The sequence below is a fragment of the Salminus brasiliensis genome, chromosome 14 (assembly GCF_030463535.1).
Source record: "Salminus brasiliensis chromosome 14, fSalBra1.hap2, whole genome shotgun sequence".
Classification (NCBI taxonomy): domain Eukaryota; kingdom Metazoa; phylum Chordata; class Actinopteri; order Characiformes; family Bryconidae; genus Salminus; species Salminus brasiliensis.
Window position 1 is genome coordinate 27,756,930 of NC_132891.1, and position 16,665 is coordinate 27,773,594.

Genomic DNA, 16,665 nt, shown 5'->3' on the forward strand with positions numbered 1-16,665 from the left:
TCTCTCACTCTTTTTTTCCTTTTATTTCCACCTGCTCTTTTCTTATCCCCTTTTTAAAAATTTCAGCTAGTCTCTCAACTTAAATAGTCTTTATGTCCTCCAATGAGTAGCATGTAAATCTGTTTGTGATGTGTTTAATTTGAGTTCATGTGTGGGTTTCCACTGTGTGTGTGTGTGTGTGTGTGTGTGTGTGTGTGTGTGTGTGTGTGTGTGTGTGTGTGAGTGTGTGTGAGCGCATGCATGATGCCCTTCGCACTGCTTCAAAGGCAGGCCAACATGAAAGTGTCTGTGGTCCGGACGGAGTGAGAAAAATACGGAAATGGTCAAAGAGAGAAGGAAGGACAGAGTAAAAAAAAAGAGAGAGGCAAAGACAGAGAGAGACAGAAAGACAGAGAGATACCACTGCCTTTCTTATCCACACCTGACTATTATTATCGCCTTCACTCTCACATCTCCGCTTCGAACCTAATTACTTAATCTCAGCACAGCACATGCCATACCAGCATTTAATTGACCTTGTAAGTTTGAGATTTATTACTCTGTTCATAATCTTAAGAGCTGATTATTTAGACAATATTTGACCATTCATGTTTAAAAATAAGTAAAATATTACATAATATATTATTACATAGTATAATTAAGTATTAGCGATGTCCCAATCAAGTTATTTTGCCCTCCGATTAAATCCAAGTCTCTTAATGCAGAGTATCAGCCCAAATTAATCCGACCCAGTCCGATCTGTGTGGTTGTGTGAATAATAATGCTGCTAATTAATTATGTTAATGACTGTGCGTTTAATATCTTATAATCCAGTCTGACTCAACTCCCTGATTATTCAACTCCCAGTTCCTATAAAACACTGCAGTCAAGTCACCTTGTGTGTGTGTGGTGGTACACACTCTGGACTTATAGCTGTTGTCGTTTGTTGACCACTAATGTGGAATAACTTCTATAGCTATGTGCTATTAGCATTACCCTTTTCTTGGTTCTGAACTGGTTGTTTAGTGGTGGTTTAAAAACAATGAAAACATTTCAGTGATAGTTTTAAAAAGTTTAAGTTTTCATGGTTTTTCATGTTTCGTAAAAACGTTCCACACTGCAGACACTAAACTCTTTTATTTACCTTCTGAGAGCATATGCACTGCTGCAAGTTGGCCAAAAATATTTGTTACAATGGATCGGATCTAGACATCCCTATTATTTCTAATGGTATAATATATTGTTGCTGTCTCACAAAAAACTTTCAATGGTAGTAAAAGTAAATGTAATTAATTCCAAGCATTTCTATTGATCCATTAATTTTGACATTCATGAAATTAAGATTGTAAAACATCTTGTTGAATCATTTCCAAAAGAAATGCCAGAGTAGTTTTATGCTCCTTGTATCCCTGTGAAACCACCAATTTGTCAGTAATGTATTTGTGAGTGTGAGGAACTGAAGTGTGTTATACTGGCTCCTACAATTTAAGGGATTAAGAAGGCCTCTCTCTTTATTATGTTCTTACAGAGGAGCGTATGTGTGTTTGTGTGTTTCAGGACAGAGTCCGTGGCTGAGAAGATGCTCACCAATTGGTTTGCCTTCCTCCTTCACAAGTTCCTTAAGGTAACACTACCAGAAGTGGTTCAATGCTGATCTACTCTTATACACTCACATGTACATGCCCAAGTTTGTAGAAACCTGCTCATTCAACATTTTTTCTGCAATTAAGAATATTAATAAAGAATTTGCTCCACAGTACATGTTGGAACTTGGCTGTGAGGATTTTTTTGTGATCGTGTGGTCAGGGAATTTGTTGGAAAATTGTTCTGGATTGAAAGTGCTACTTAAACTCATACCAAAAGCTATTTAGTGGTGCACAATTACTCCTGCATGTGCCCGAATAATGCCTGTGGACATTAAAGTAGCTGAATAATTAGGAGAGCTGTCAGGATACTTTTGAACATAAAACAATAAGCAATAACACCACACGTTATGCCTGTCTGTACACTTTTGCTTAATATAAATTGGCTTGTGTTACTACATAAAAATGATCATTTAGACTCAGTATTGATGCACAGTGTGTCTGTATTTTACTCTCCTGCTTTTAAATTAGTGTTAGGTAGCACTGCCTTTGCTAATGTGGATCGATGTGCATGTGTAAGTAAGATTCTGAGTAAAGCAGGCACGAGCCCTGGAGTGTATGTATTGGAGGTAGTCAAATTGGTCTGGGCCTGACCTAGTCCCTTTAGTCAGCCAGCCAGAAAAACTCAAGGCCAAATGTGCTAAGCCTTTTGGGCCAGGTTTCAGACTCAAAGACAACATGGCTGTAATTTACAAAACTGGTATACGAGCCTGAACACACAGTTTGCGTGGCATGTGGCATTTATATCCATAATAGCCAAAACAAACTGCACATATGTACATACACTATATGTCCAAATGTTGTGGACATCTCTACTTACTCACACAACTTGTCTAGTCCCTATAGAGGCATGGCTAGAGGGGGATATTGACCCCAGCATTGAGCTGTGGAGCAGTGGAACTGTGCTCTCTGGAATGATGGTGCTCCATCCAGTACTTTTGAGATGAATTGGGGATGAGGTGGGGTGGTGATCACTGACCTCCCTAACGCTTTTGTCACTGAAAGCATATTCACATCATACACAGTCACAACATTGCTCATATATTTAATAGAGCGCCTTCCCTGGACAATAGAGACAGCTACTCCAACAAAAGCAGATTAAACCCTTTTTTGATATTCTGGTATTTTGATTTCTGAAGATAAAATGAATGAGCAGGTGTCCCAATACTTTTGTCCATTTACCATATGTCACACACTGATGTTTTGCAACTGTTTTTGGTGTGTTTGAAGTGGAGGTGGATATAGGTGTTTTAGATATCATATTTCACGTTAGCCCGTAAAGAATATTTTGTACAAAGAGTACAATTAGCTCAACCCTGCGATGGACTGGCACTCACTTTCTGCCATGCGGCAAATGATTCCGGCTCCGGACCCAACTTGATCTCGACTAGGATGAGTGGATAGAGCGTTTTTGCTATATCGCTCACCCCTGCTTTGAAGAGATCTGACCCTTCTTTTTGGGTAGATAATCACATAAAATGACTCAAGATGGAACATTCTTCTCTTTTTAACGGCAGGCAGTTGCGTCTCAAAAGCGTATTTTGTTGAGACTTCTTTCAACAATGGCAGCAATCATAGCGGCTAGACGGAACATGTGTTGAAAGAATATTTTCCAACGGAATCACACTATTTTAAATCTCAGATCTCCTCCAGAGTACTCCTGGTGCCTCATATTGCATTGACTTTCAGTGTTTTGACTTCCCAAAAATCATTTATTTTTTGCGCTGGAGTAGAATTGCGTCTCTTGTAATATGTTCTGGTGTTAAAAAACTATTAAGATTTTAAACCATGCTTCTCATAAGCAACGCGCAATCAGTAGAGACCCTCTTTACAATTTTTTTGTGACAGCCTTAGTAAACTGAGACTTAATTTTAGATGCTCTGTGAAAGAGTGTTCCTATGCTTGTTTCTTAGTATTCCATTGCTCACCCCAGCCTAAAGTGCATTATTGTTCACACTGTATAGATACAGGCCTTCACAATATGTGTGTCTCTGTCCAGCATCTTTGAAGCAGAGATGAAGTCTTCTCAATTTTACACTGATGCATTCTCTCTTCTTTTTCTCTCTCCCTTTGTAGGAGTGTGCCGGAGAGCCTCTGTTTATGCTCTATTGTGCTATAAAACAGCAGATGGAAAAAGGTCCTATAGATGCCATCACAGGAGAAGCACGCTACTCCCTCAGCGAAGACAAACTCATTCGACAGCAGATAGAGTACAAGACGCTGGTTAGTACCATAAACACCTGCTGGCACACAAGCATTTGTGTATTGGAGAGGCCAGGTGTATGTGTATGTGTATGTGCATGTACCATAAACATATGCTTTATGTTCCACTGTATATGTGTGTTTGCACCGAGGCAGCCTGACTAAGGGCTGGTGGTGCTCATTAGGCACTAATACCCTGCTGAAGCTAAAATTGCTCTCCTGCAGTGGGTGTGAAATTAGATTTCTGGGGCCAGCAAATGGCCTTACCATGAACCCGGAGCTCTCCCAACCTGAACAGGAACCATCAGAGCACTCCTAGCACAGGTTAGTCTTCATCCAAATCACCCTCCTCATCCTCCTCCATTTCTCTTTCTCCCTCTCAGATTTTGAACTGTGTGAATCCGGATAACGAGAACAGCCCGGAGATTGCAGTGAAGGTGCTGAACTGCGATACGATCACCCAGGTGAAGGAGAAGATACTGGATGCCGTCTACAAGAACATGCCCTACTCACAGAGACCTCGAGCAGTGGACATGGACCTGGGTGAGTGCACCTACAACACTTAGCAGCAGTCAACATTCATTTAAGTGGAAATAGTCACAATAAACATCTTTGCAAAACTTCAGTTTGAGCTCAGATTAGGAGAGATTTGAGAGTTTCCAAATTTGCATTCTCAGTGTAAGCCACAGGGTCTTTGGCTACTGTGACCTTTAAAGGTATAGGACTTTTGTAAAGACTGCACTGAAGATTCAAAATTAAGAAAGCAGAAATCTTCACGCTATGTCATGACATTCCAATTAATTCTTCCTAATGGACTAAAAACTGAATTACGCAAGTGAACTTACGGCAGTAACGAAGTTACACAGTAAGTCGGGAGGCTGATTTTACTTTTTCACGTTTTTATTCTTTACATCTGTTAATTAGCGTGCTTGCTAACTGCACCACAATTGGTGTTTTCAATCTTTTGGTCCCGCCTTCCACTGCAGCATCTGCTGTTATTACAGTTTTATTCAGTGTGTTGATGGCACACTTAGTGGCTATTTATTTGCATACTGCTTGTGGATATGAGTGTGTGTGTGTGTGTGTGTGTGTGTGTGTGTGTGTGTGTGTGCATTTGTGTATATGACTGACCCGGGTAAAGAATGACAGACGGGCTAACCAGATTGACTCCCTGCCTCATATCTGGCACACACACTTTTCACATTCATATAGCACAAAAGCCCCCCCATCAGCACTGCAAATCAGCCTTCCAACACCTCAGCCTGAACAGCCACTTCCATCACGAGCTTTTTGGATGGAACTGGCACAGCCTTGCATGTGTGTGTGTGTGTGTGTGTTTTTACAGCCATCATCTGTGCATCTGGCAGGCACACAATCAAATGAAGGCCATTGAACAGAGGGGAAAAAATCAGTGATCAGTCTGTCTCTGAACCTGCCTGTTTTTTCATCAACGCATTCTTTGGCATTTTGATTATGCAAGCACGTTTGAGATGTGCATTGCTGAGTAGCTGAGGAACTTTTGTTTTTCAGAATGGCGTCAGGGCCGAATGGCACGAGTGGTCTTGCAGGATGAAGATATCACCACCAAGATTGAGAATGACTGGAAGAGACTCAACACACTCATGCACTACCAGGTAAGCTAATTTGCAGGTAAATAGATTCTGCATCAATAAAAGCAAGTATTGATAATGCAACAGTACTACAAATGTAACAATGCATTAAAGAATTGTAATATCACCGTATAAAGACATGAAAACGTGTATTGTGAAGCTCTCTATGGGTTTCTTAATGAATAATAATAAGGATTATACTGCAGTTGCATTTCGGGAACATCAAAGTTGCCAAACAGCCAGCACCAATCAACAACCCACCCATGCCTTCTCCAAGAACATTCATCTTGAAAATTTAAGTCACATCAGAACCAGCATCAGCACTATAGTGTACTTTCATATACAACTGGCTGATGTGTGTTTTATTGCCCTAGCTGCATTAGGCTTTTAGGAGCCAGCCAAGTACATGCACATAACATTTGATCACCATGTGTTCATGTATATGAGTGATTTTAGCTCGCAAGGTATCAGCCAAGCTTTTGACACAGAGCACATAAACATGCCATTGTCTTTCAAAATCAGCTATAAAACTGCAAGATCAGTCTACCCCCCACACATGCTTTTCTTTAGCTAGATCAAGTCTGCTCTACTGTTCTGTAACTCAGCACATGCAGAAGGTCTTAATAGAGAAGGTCATACAGAAGGTCTTAATAGCTTTGCTAAAGAAGCAGAATACATCAGCTGACTCCTCCACAAAGCACTTCCAATCTTTCATTCTAAACCACAGTTCGGAAGCTCTTCCTACACTATGCTACCTTTTTCCATCTCTACTCCTTAGCAGCCACAGCATCATCCCTCTCTCTCTCTCGCTGACTCATACAAAATACAAGCAATTATTGGGCAGGTGGGCTGAAGGGGCAGAGTGTGTTTGTGTGTGCGCATGTGTGTGTACGTGCAGTGTCTGAGTGTATCTGTTATGCATATTTAGCTAAACCATGCTGGCCTTTAGTGCCGGCCTACTGTAATCGGTTCTCAGTTAACATCCTGCCAGATACAGCTGCTAATATCGTTCATTCCGTTAACTAGCTTCTCTCTATATCTCTCTCTACCTCTATATCCTTTTCTCTCTCACTCTCCCTCTTTCTCTACATATCTCCTTCTTTGCTTGTTTTGTCTCTATAGCTCCCTTTCTCTATTATCTCTCTCTCTATAAAAATCTTGTTTTACCTACCTACTTTCGCTCTCTATCTTCATTTCTATCTCCCTATTTGTAAGTAATTTGTACTCTACCTATTTACTCTCTCTTGTTCTCTATTTCTTTTTTTCTGTCTCCCCCCATCTCTGTCTCTGTCTATATCTCCCACTCTCGCCTTGTCATCTCTCACTCTTATTATTCTTTTATTCCACCTATGTACTCTCTTTATCTACTGCATCTTTATTCTCTGTCTTTCTACCTGTATAGCTCTCTCACTCCCCCACTCTTTTTTTCCACCTCATCCTCTCTTTTCCCCTTTCCCTCTCTTTCTGCTCATTCTCTCCCTCTTTCCTTGTCTCTTTCCATCCATTTTCCTCTTTCTCTTTCTTTCTTTCGGTCTCCATATATAAATATATCAGTCTCTCTTCCTGTTTACTCTTTCTCTCTCTTTTTCATTCTCTATTTCCAACTCTCTCTGTGTTCTCTCTCTCCCTTTCCCCCCCCTTCTAATTTTTCTCTTTTTCTCTCCATCTACAGCGCTCTTTTTCTCCTCAGAGAGAGAGTGTGTTAGCAGCGTGGTAATGCAGAGCACACTGTTTGTTTGTTATGGGCTGTCTCTTTGCCTCAGCTTGCTTCATGTTGCTCGTCACTCTTTATCTCACTCATTATCCCTACGAAATGCTGTGGGGAAGAGAGAAACACATACACACACCGCACAAGCATGACACAACACACACACAAAAGGATCCCTGTGTGTAGTGCTGATGATAGATCTGAGGGGGTGTGTATATGTGTGTGTGTGTGTGTGTGTTGTGTGACTGCCTAAACACTTGATGGAGCCTGAGAGGCTACACATTGAGATGAAGAAAAGGGAAGACACAGTGGATGATAGAGGAATAAAAGAGTGTGCGCTTGGCATCGTTTTAGAGGTACGCCATCACGTTCACAGCAGAGTGGCACTTGAGATCCCCTGCCAAGTTCCTGGTTATGATTTCACAAATGCAAAATCAGGCTCTTATAATGTTATTAAAGCTCAAAGAGATGTGTGTGTGTATGTGTGTAGGTGAGTGAAACATATGCAGTTAATGAGAAACTGAACAGGGGGGGACCAAAACCTGCTGATTCTCACTTATAGAACAGGAAGAGAAAGGATGAGTTAGTTTAAGAGGGAGTGTGAGAGGGAGGGAGGGAGAGAGGGAGAGAGAGAGAGAGAGAGAGAGAGAGAGAGAGAGAGAGAGAGAGAGAGAGAGAGAGAGAGAGAGAGAGAGAGAGAGAGAGAGAGAGAGAGAGAGAGAGAGAGAGAGAGAGAGAGAGAGAGAGAGAGAGAGAGAGAGAGAGAGAGAGAGAGAGAGAGAGAGAGACTATAGTCCTTTTTCTTTTTCTGTATGATACAGGAAATGTCCAGTACTGTCCACAGCTGGTCAGCATCTGCAAGCCTACTCTGATTCTCATTGTGTAGCATTTTGTCTACATGGCAATAAATACATCAAGAGAACTCATTTTTTTCATTAAAAAACATTTCCAACATATAAGAAGATGACACAGATGATGCAGTCATAAAGTGTTACCTCAGAAATGCAATACACAGAAAGGACTGAAATGAAAAAGACAGAAGATTAGACACCGGACAAAAGGACATTCAATAAAGTTGTCCATCATCTGGAGCACCCTACCATTTAAAAGACAGCACCATTTAGCAGGGTGTAGATAAGTTGCCAATCAGCAGCTTACCACAGGGGCACGATAAAGGTGCGGTCAGTGGAGTCGAGACAGGGAGTGCCTTCCTGCTGATTACAGATTGTGATTGCAATGAGGTGATTAGTCTGCTAGCTTATAAAATAAGGCTTTCATTAGCCTCGATGATGGAGTCCCCCCCCCCTTCCCTCTCCTTCTATCTCTTCTCTTGATTAAGTTTGGTTCAAAAGTCAAATCCGATAAAATCCTATTCCTTCTCTGAATGCCCATATTGCACGTGACTGAATCTGGTGCAGGCAAAATGTATGATGTTCTTGTCTAACATTAAGTATCACCACACACTTAAAGATGAATAAACACAGAACATCCAATCAGTTGGCATGTCCTGAGGTCCTGCTCAATTCTATCTCTGGGTGCGAGTTTGGATTGAATCTCGAGTCTCAGAAGTCCGAGTCTGAGTCAAGTCTAAAATCCCTAGGTCTGAGGCAGGTCGTGGGTCTCTTTGGTGCAAGTCGGATAAAAGCCTTGCTAGAGTCTCTAGGGTGTGAATCTGAGTCAGGTCTTAATTATCTGCAGTGCATGTCCAATTAAAGGCCTTGCTAGTGAGTCTGAGTCTATAGTGTCTGGGTTGCGATTCTGAGTGATGTTATGAGTGTCTGAGTATGTGTTATGATGTTATGAGTATCTGAGTCCTAATTAGGTTTGGGTCCTTGAGTGTGAATCATGAGTCATCTCTTAAGACCCTCTGTATGAGTCCTGGTTGAATCTCAAGTCTCTGGTAGCAAGTCAGAGTAAATTTTCTTTAGTAGAATTTTTTATTTATTTTTTTTTTTATAAAATCAGCTTTCAAGACACTGTCTAAACTAAAATAAATAAAGATTCACTATAACGTCCAGATGTTTGTGGACACTCCTTCTAATGAATGCATTTAGCCACTTTAAATTGCACTCATTGCAGGCACAGATGTGCAAATGCACACACAGCTTGTCTATTCCCTGTAGAGAAGTATTGTCAAGAGAATATGACTCTCTGCAGCAGATAAACATGAACCAATTGGCACCATGCCTAAAGCCAGACATGAGCTAGAGGGGTATAAAGCCATCCACATTGAGCTGTGGAGCAGTGAAACTATGTTCTCTAGAATGATGGTGTTCCATCCAAAATTTTGGGGATGTGTTGGGGAATTAGGAATGAGGTGGGGTTGTGATCATCCAGCACCCTGTCACTGAATGTAATCAAATCCTTACAGCAATACTTCAAATCTAGTAGAAAGCCTTTCAAAAGTAGGATAAACTATTTTTTAATACCATTGATTTCAGAAGAAACAATAAATGAGCAGAAGTCACAATATTTTAGTCCATATAGTACACTAACAAATGACTAGTTACAAAGTCATGCAGGAGTCTTCCCTTCTCTCCACCTCAGTTTCTCTTTCTAATCAGTAGAGGTGAATGTTAACCTTGCGATGGCTGAATACCTTTGTAAGCTGTCAGTGTGTCCCTAGGGGCCTGCCGCACTCCTGGGGCAACAGATGAATTTCCAATTCCAGAAGTTTGAGTGGCACAAGAGATAAGAAATAAGAAAATTACCAATTCAAATGTTCAAAGTTGTGTGTCCAAGATTGTGCTGAATTGTGTGTCTGACATTGTGAGTGTCAGTAACAGTGGATCTATGCCTTGAGAATCTTTCATACAGTATGTTGTTCAGCTGTCGCAGAACAAATTACAAATTACAGTGTGTGGTAAAACATAGAGCATGGTATGAAATTAGTCATGAAGTGTTCCAACACATAATAAGCAATGAGCCTTAATTGTGTCTTTGCAAGTTCTCTCAGGGTGCCTAGAAACACAAGTGGCAAAGCTGATAATACGCAAAGAGAGCAGTGTGGCCCTGTATAAGCCAAAGCTCAAGACTTAACTGGCTGTGGTGATGTGTCATTCTCAAGTCCTTTTAATGCTTTCTCTTTTGTTGTTCAGCACAAGTAGTTTTCAGTAAGCCTACACTTGTCATGCATGCTGCATACTTAAAGCATCACTCAAACCAAAACAATTCTAATATTTTGATCAGTTTGCTTCCATGCCCTTCTCTTAGTTTAGGGCAGAAACTATCAAATCCTGAATTTAATACTGTCTTGGCGTGACTGAACTGCCACAGTAAGTGTTTACTGACTGCTTGAAGGTGGCCTTTGAGTTAGCTTGCTTGGTGTGCCTTCGCTGATGGCCATCGGAAAGGACTGGAGGGCAGAGGGATCAGAGATAGGAGAGAAAGGCCAGGCTTTTTTGTGTTTGATGGAGGCCTTATCATGCCGAACGCTGGCCTCTTATTACTCTTGCCCAACCACTATCAGCCAGCCCGCCTGGCCCAGGATTATCCCTCAAGGGCAAATCCACCTTCACTCAATCATCTGCCATCTCCTTCCTGTGCACTCTCACACGCTGCATGCTTTTCCTGCCGTTTTAGAAAATACTCAGGTATGCACGTGTAAAGAATGTAAAGAAAAGAGAGCAGGTTTAGCAGAGCTTTTTTTCAGTTATTACTGCGTAGCACCAGCCAAAGACAAATGACAAAAGCAGAACTTACATGGCTCAGATAAAGATGTGGACATTTACTGTTTAAATATTTAACTGAGCAAAGTATGTTAAATGTCTAGGCTCAGCGGTTTCAAAAAACATATCAGGGCTTTTATGCGAAGCAGCTGTGCTTATGAAGGCTATTGCTACCTGAAGCGCAGTCTTTGAAAAAATCAGCATTTACTGTCTTGTACCTCTTTCAAACATCCAAATCGGTGCTTGACAAGCTCTCCTGTTCTTGACACTGCTGCATTGTCGCAAAAACTGTTTCCACTGTGCATTTCCAACCAGTGGTTATTGATTCTTGCAGCAAAGCAGTCTGTAAAGCAAATGAAGCGAGAGGTTAATGTCACCAGATGACTAGTCGATCGTTTCGGCATTTGTGTTTAATAGCTGGTTTGGACCGCTTAGGAAGCCAACGCTTCAAAATGTCAGCATTTGAAGGCTTTTTGGGAGTTTTTAAATTTGTCGATTATTTCAGCTTTTAACGTCATCCACTGGAGAGCAAAAGAGAGAGAAAGGAACAGGAAGAAAAAAAATGAAAAAAAGGTGTTGCTAATAGGGGCCTTAACTGGTGTCGAGGGTGGAAGACAAGAATCCTAAAAATGGAAAAAATAGGAGGCTGGAGAGTGAAAGAGGCAGCAAGAGAAATAGGAGGAAAAAGAAAGAAAGTAAGAAGTTAGCAGATTTAGCATCTTGAGAGGCAGCATGATGAGCGGAGTGTCATCTCATCTCACATGATTTCCTCCACAGTCCTCCACCGCTTCAAGTGTCTTTCCAGTCTGGCCATTAGCCCCATCCGCCACAGGAGTGGGCCCTGGGCTGGACGCTGGTTAATGGTCCTAGGGTGGAGGCGGAGGAAAGAGAGAGGGGGAATGGAGGAGGAGGATGGAGGGGGCCCTGTCGTTAGGAGTGGAGTAGAACTAGCAGCAGCTTTCTGGAGCTCTGACAGAAGCTGGAGAAGATAGGAGATTATGGACTCTATTATAGGGATGAGAGAGGGGTTCTTTTTCCCTTTGTAAGATGGACTTTTCTGCAGCCTGCTGTGAACAATGGGGCATCTCAGACTGTTGGAGTCTGACCTCATCCTCCCTCTCTCTCACAGTGCCCTGTCTTTTTGGTCTCTGATCACCTGCATCCATAGACATACATGGTGGATAACTGGCATACTGAAACTCTCTGTACTCTCTCTGTACTGTGAAATTATTGGCTGTCTATAGGAGGATAATTTTCTCAATAATGCAGATTCATTTTCCCAGGGCTGCATATGTATCTGTGTTTTCCAGTTTGCTTTTGGCACTTTACTTCACAGTTTCTCAGCAGCTTGTGCGAGTATTTTCTAGAGCAGATGTCATCAATTCCACTCATGGAAGGCTGGGGTCCAGCACAGTTTGGTGATTTTCCTGTTCAAACACATCAGCTAAACCTGGTAATTAAATAGATTTAATTCAGGTGTGTTGGAACAGGACTGTGCATTATTAAGTTAGTTGGCTAGGCATGCATGAGGTTCCAGTCACCATTTTGGAGCACCCAATGCCCCACACATTTTATGTTTTCCCTGCTTTAACACATATCAGAAAGGCACTAAAGTGCACAGAGCAGGGGTACTCCAGAAACTAGTCATCTAAAGAAATGCTTTTAGTTTTTTTCAATTTCCTTTTTTGTTAAGAAACACGCTCTGTTATTGAAATGGGTTTCATTTCTGGGATGGAATCACCTTGCTTTTTAGTAGTACTCATTATAAGCACATAACCCATAATTAGCCACTTGCCATTAGAGATAACACACAGAGTTTTGTAGGTTTCTGAAGAGGAAAGACCTCGTTTATAGAAGTGTTCTGAGGGGGTGGACAGCAAAGAGGAGATGAAAGGAAGAATCATACGCCGCCATGCACCCTCTCTGCTATTGAGTTCTAAAATGGCCACTTCATTTACAGTGTCATTACAAAGCAGAGGGATGAACCGATTCAGACATGCAGCTAATAGAGATGCTGTGTCGCAAGCGTACGTTAACACTTTCTTACCCAACATCATACCCCATCATCTTCAGTCTTGCAGAGTGATTCAGACATGCAGTGATTCTTCAGATGTGACTTCGAAAGAGTCCTGGTAAAAAAACAGATGCAAAACTTACTTCATACAAATCATCTCCTGTTTCCCTTTTCTTATCTCCATCCATCCTTTCCTAGCTAACATGTTTCTATGGAGCCTGTATGGGTAGCCCAACTGGGAACCAGAAAGGTTTGTCCTCAGGTTCAACATTGGCTCCACATATGAATACCCACCAGGGTCAGTGATGGGACCAGGAGGGGCTAACATGGACCCTATCTGGGTTGTACACTGCATACAGGAGTACACATTGGTGCAAACATTTTGTTGTATTAAACACATCTAGAAGCTTAGTCTCTCTCTCTTCCTCTGTCTCTCCCACTGATAGCTACAGCCCTGCCGTCCTCTTTTCCAGTCATTAATTCCACTGAGGACTGAGGGGTGATGGGACTTTCAATGACGGCACTCTAATGCACTGTCAAAGGGCTGGGTTTCTGCACAGGTCTACTGGATCTAATGTGTCCACAGCTGAAGCAATGAAAGATCATTCACTTGTTTTATCAGCGGATAAACTGTTCGCCTCACTGCTCTCCTAATTGTCTCAAACTACACAGAGAGTTTGCAAAGCGAGACGCCACTCGACTCTTGACTAACAATGCTGCCCTGCAACCTCCAAGTCAAACTGTAAAGCTTATCTATGCTGTTATCTGTTAGTTTCCCTACAGAATTATTTATCGAAGAATCATTTGTCACATGAAAACGATTAGTAACAGAGTGCTTCATTTTAGATGCTGAAATTGCTCCATCCTGTAATTCAGAATGCAACAGGGCACTCACTGTAGAGTGGTTTTGATGAAATGGTGTGATGAATAACACTCTTCCTCTTGCATTCTCTCTTTCTCCGCCTCTCTCTCTCTCTCTCTCTCTCTCTTTCTCTTCAGGTGTCAGATCGCTGTGTGGTGGCGCTGGTGCCAAAGCAGACGTCCTCCTACAACATTCCTCCCTCAGCAAGCATTTCCCGCACATCTATCAGCAGATACGGTGGGTGTTTCTTCAGAGACATGGACAAAACTATTGACATCCCACCATAATGGAAAGATTACCAATTGTATCAAACAATTTGAAAGTCATGTGCCATCTGAAATATTGATTTGCTGCTAGGAGTTTAACAATACAGCTTATTGATCAATAGGGATCTCTCAGTTTAGTACACATAATAAGTACAGTTGTTCTTATACATATTATATAATATAATATAATTTAATACCTATTTAACAAGCAAGCCAACAAAGGGAGAACATCCCTCCACTAAAAACAAATGTTTCCTTTTTACCTTGAAATCAAGAGCAAGGAGGAAAGGCACACTCCTCTTAAGCATATATTAGCTTGGGGCTCACATATTAGCTCGTGGCTATCACATTGTTATAAAATATTATACTTTTAGAATGTTTGTTGAGTGCTCTAACAAACTAAAAATGGTAAATAATAACACAATGCACGATTTAGGCAGTATTTCTTAAATGAAAAAAGTATAGATTCGAGACACCACCACACCATATTGCATCAAACTGTCAATTTTGCGAATCATTACACTATTTCATATTTATTAGATTTATACTGACAAATAATACTGAAAAATTGATCAAACATTAAAGGCTATATAACATGACTAATGTGAGCCTGTGCATGCCTTTCTGCAACCTTAAATGATGGCTCTGGTGACAGTGTTTATTCGTGTGTGTGAGCTGTGTGCTGCAGTTTGCTTTACAGCCCGAAGGAAGCCCTGGGGAGTCTACATGAAGCCAAAATAAGAGAGGGAGAGAGAGAGAGAGAGAGAGAGAGAGAGAGAGAGAGAGAGGGAGGGAGAGGAAGAGGTGTTAGCATTTACCAAAAAAGCCTAGTAATGCTGATTCCTCAGCTGACTTTGGATGCTAGCCGTAATGGGCAGATACACACATTAGCGCCCTCCCTTAGCGCAGCTCTGAGGGAGTGCCACAGGGCTCCCCATCTGGTCCTCTCTCGGTTTCCAGCACGGAGCTGCAGGCCATTCTCTGATTGCTAATTATGCACCGCAAATGATACTTCACACAGGCAAAAGCCACAAACGATGCATGGCCAAATACCGCAGCTCCAATTGGCTGGAGCCCGGCGCACATTGTCACCTAGCAACACTGCCAGCTTCACGCAAATATGTCACCCACCTTCAACTGACTGTAGCAGTGTGAAATGTGTCCTACCATGCAGGCACATTAAAGACCCGAGTTAATCAAAGCCCCAGAATTTCTCACTTAGGTGCAGTTTAACAAACATAATTATCTTCCCTAATCATTTACAAACAGTCTGACATTTAAAGTGCAGGTAACAAAAGAGGAATTTTCAAAAGGAGAAAAAATTCTGACAGATTAGAAACTCAATCAACACCTGCTAAATGATATTTCATGGCAGAAACCTTGACGCTTTTTGAAAACCAGCCATTATTTGTGGGCCTCACACTTCATTTAGTTCCTCACATCACTCCGTTACATCCCTGCAACCTTTTAAGCATTCGTAGTTAAGTAGAGTTTCATGCTCGCGATGGGTACTTCAACTTGTTTCATTACAAAGGGCTTGTTGAATATTTTAGGAAAGTCATAAAATATCCATGAGGAGGCAAAAAGGAGCTCTTTTTTATTATTTTGCCTTCATAAAGTGTGTGTGTGTGTGTGTGTGTGTGTGCGTGCATGGCTCTCTCAGAGCACACACAGTCTCTCAGCCTTGGTGTCCATCAATCACAGCATTGCATGGTGGGCACAGCTGCAGCTAGGCACTCACTGATTGATTCATATCAATTTAATGCTCAACGCATTTTGCCTCAATTTAGCATGTCAGCACCCCAGCCCAAATTAGCACATTCCTCACATGACTCTGACTGGTGTTGAAGAGAGGTAAGACAGAATTAGAGCCAAGCAGGAGCAAGGCGTACTATTTGTATGCAGCTGAAAAGCCCTTTGCTCTCTAAATTGTGCACACACAGACTTACATACAGACTAGTCATTGCTGGCGTTAGCCTTCTTGGAGCTACTCACTGTAAACAGTATCTGACTGAGATTTTATATGTAATGTGATTTTCTTATTGCCTACCAAAAATGTAGATCTATATACACTGTAATGCTATTCAAATGACTTTGCAGATGGTGTACATTAGCAGTTTACAAGATTAACCAGTTGTTCATTCCTCTTCACTTGAGCATTTTAAAACTACATAATGGTACAGTTGTAACCAAAAGTTGTTAGGGGTTCCCCTAGTGGCTTCTGGATCCAAAGTGACTGCTTATGTTGCTAATTACGTAGAGCTAGCTATTAGAGTTGTAGGCCAGTACTCTAATTGTGCTGCAACCTGTATCATATACTGGTTCTTTCAAGAATGCCACTGGAGAGGCACTTTTTTCACACTCACGCATCTCTATTACAATTTTAAACATTGTTTTTTCGTGAATGGCATCATTTAAAGAACTATTAAAAAAAAATTAAGGTTCTTCGATGTGATTCATTAAATTAAACACAAACACTTATTTGCAACTGCGATTTTTCAGGTTTCTCGCAGAACACAGTAAAAACTCATTTCCATTCATAGGTTATTGCAATATCACTGCCACAAAGGCCAATTTCACCATAACAATTAACAAACGATATGCCATGCAGCCCGAATACAGATACACATGTCAGTAATCGCTCTGTTACTTGGTGGGAATAGTCAAAGAGGCTGGACTTGTGTAGGAGCTTGAGGTGGATTTGAAAGCATGA

The 16,665-nt window shown here is 41.4% G+C and overlaps 1 protein-coding gene across 1 annotated transcript in view; it reads left to right on the forward strand.

Annotated features, from left to right (window-relative positions):
* Window positions 1–16,665, forward strand: part of plxna2 (plexin A2) — a 217,876-nt gene that overhangs the window by 195,344 nt on the left and 5,867 nt on the right. Inside the window, exons 23-27 of the mRNA XM_072656506.1 lie at window positions 1,537–1,603; window positions 3,699–3,845; window positions 4,208–4,367; window positions 5,355–5,458; window positions 13,824–13,923. Coding sequence (XP_072512607.1) covers window positions 1,537–1,603; window positions 3,699–3,845; window positions 4,208–4,367; window positions 5,355–5,458; window positions 13,824–13,923 — 578 coding nt within the window. The remainder of the gene's footprint in view (window positions 1–1,536; window positions 1,604–3,698; window positions 3,846–4,207; window positions 4,368–5,354; window positions 5,459–13,823; window positions 13,924–16,665) is intronic.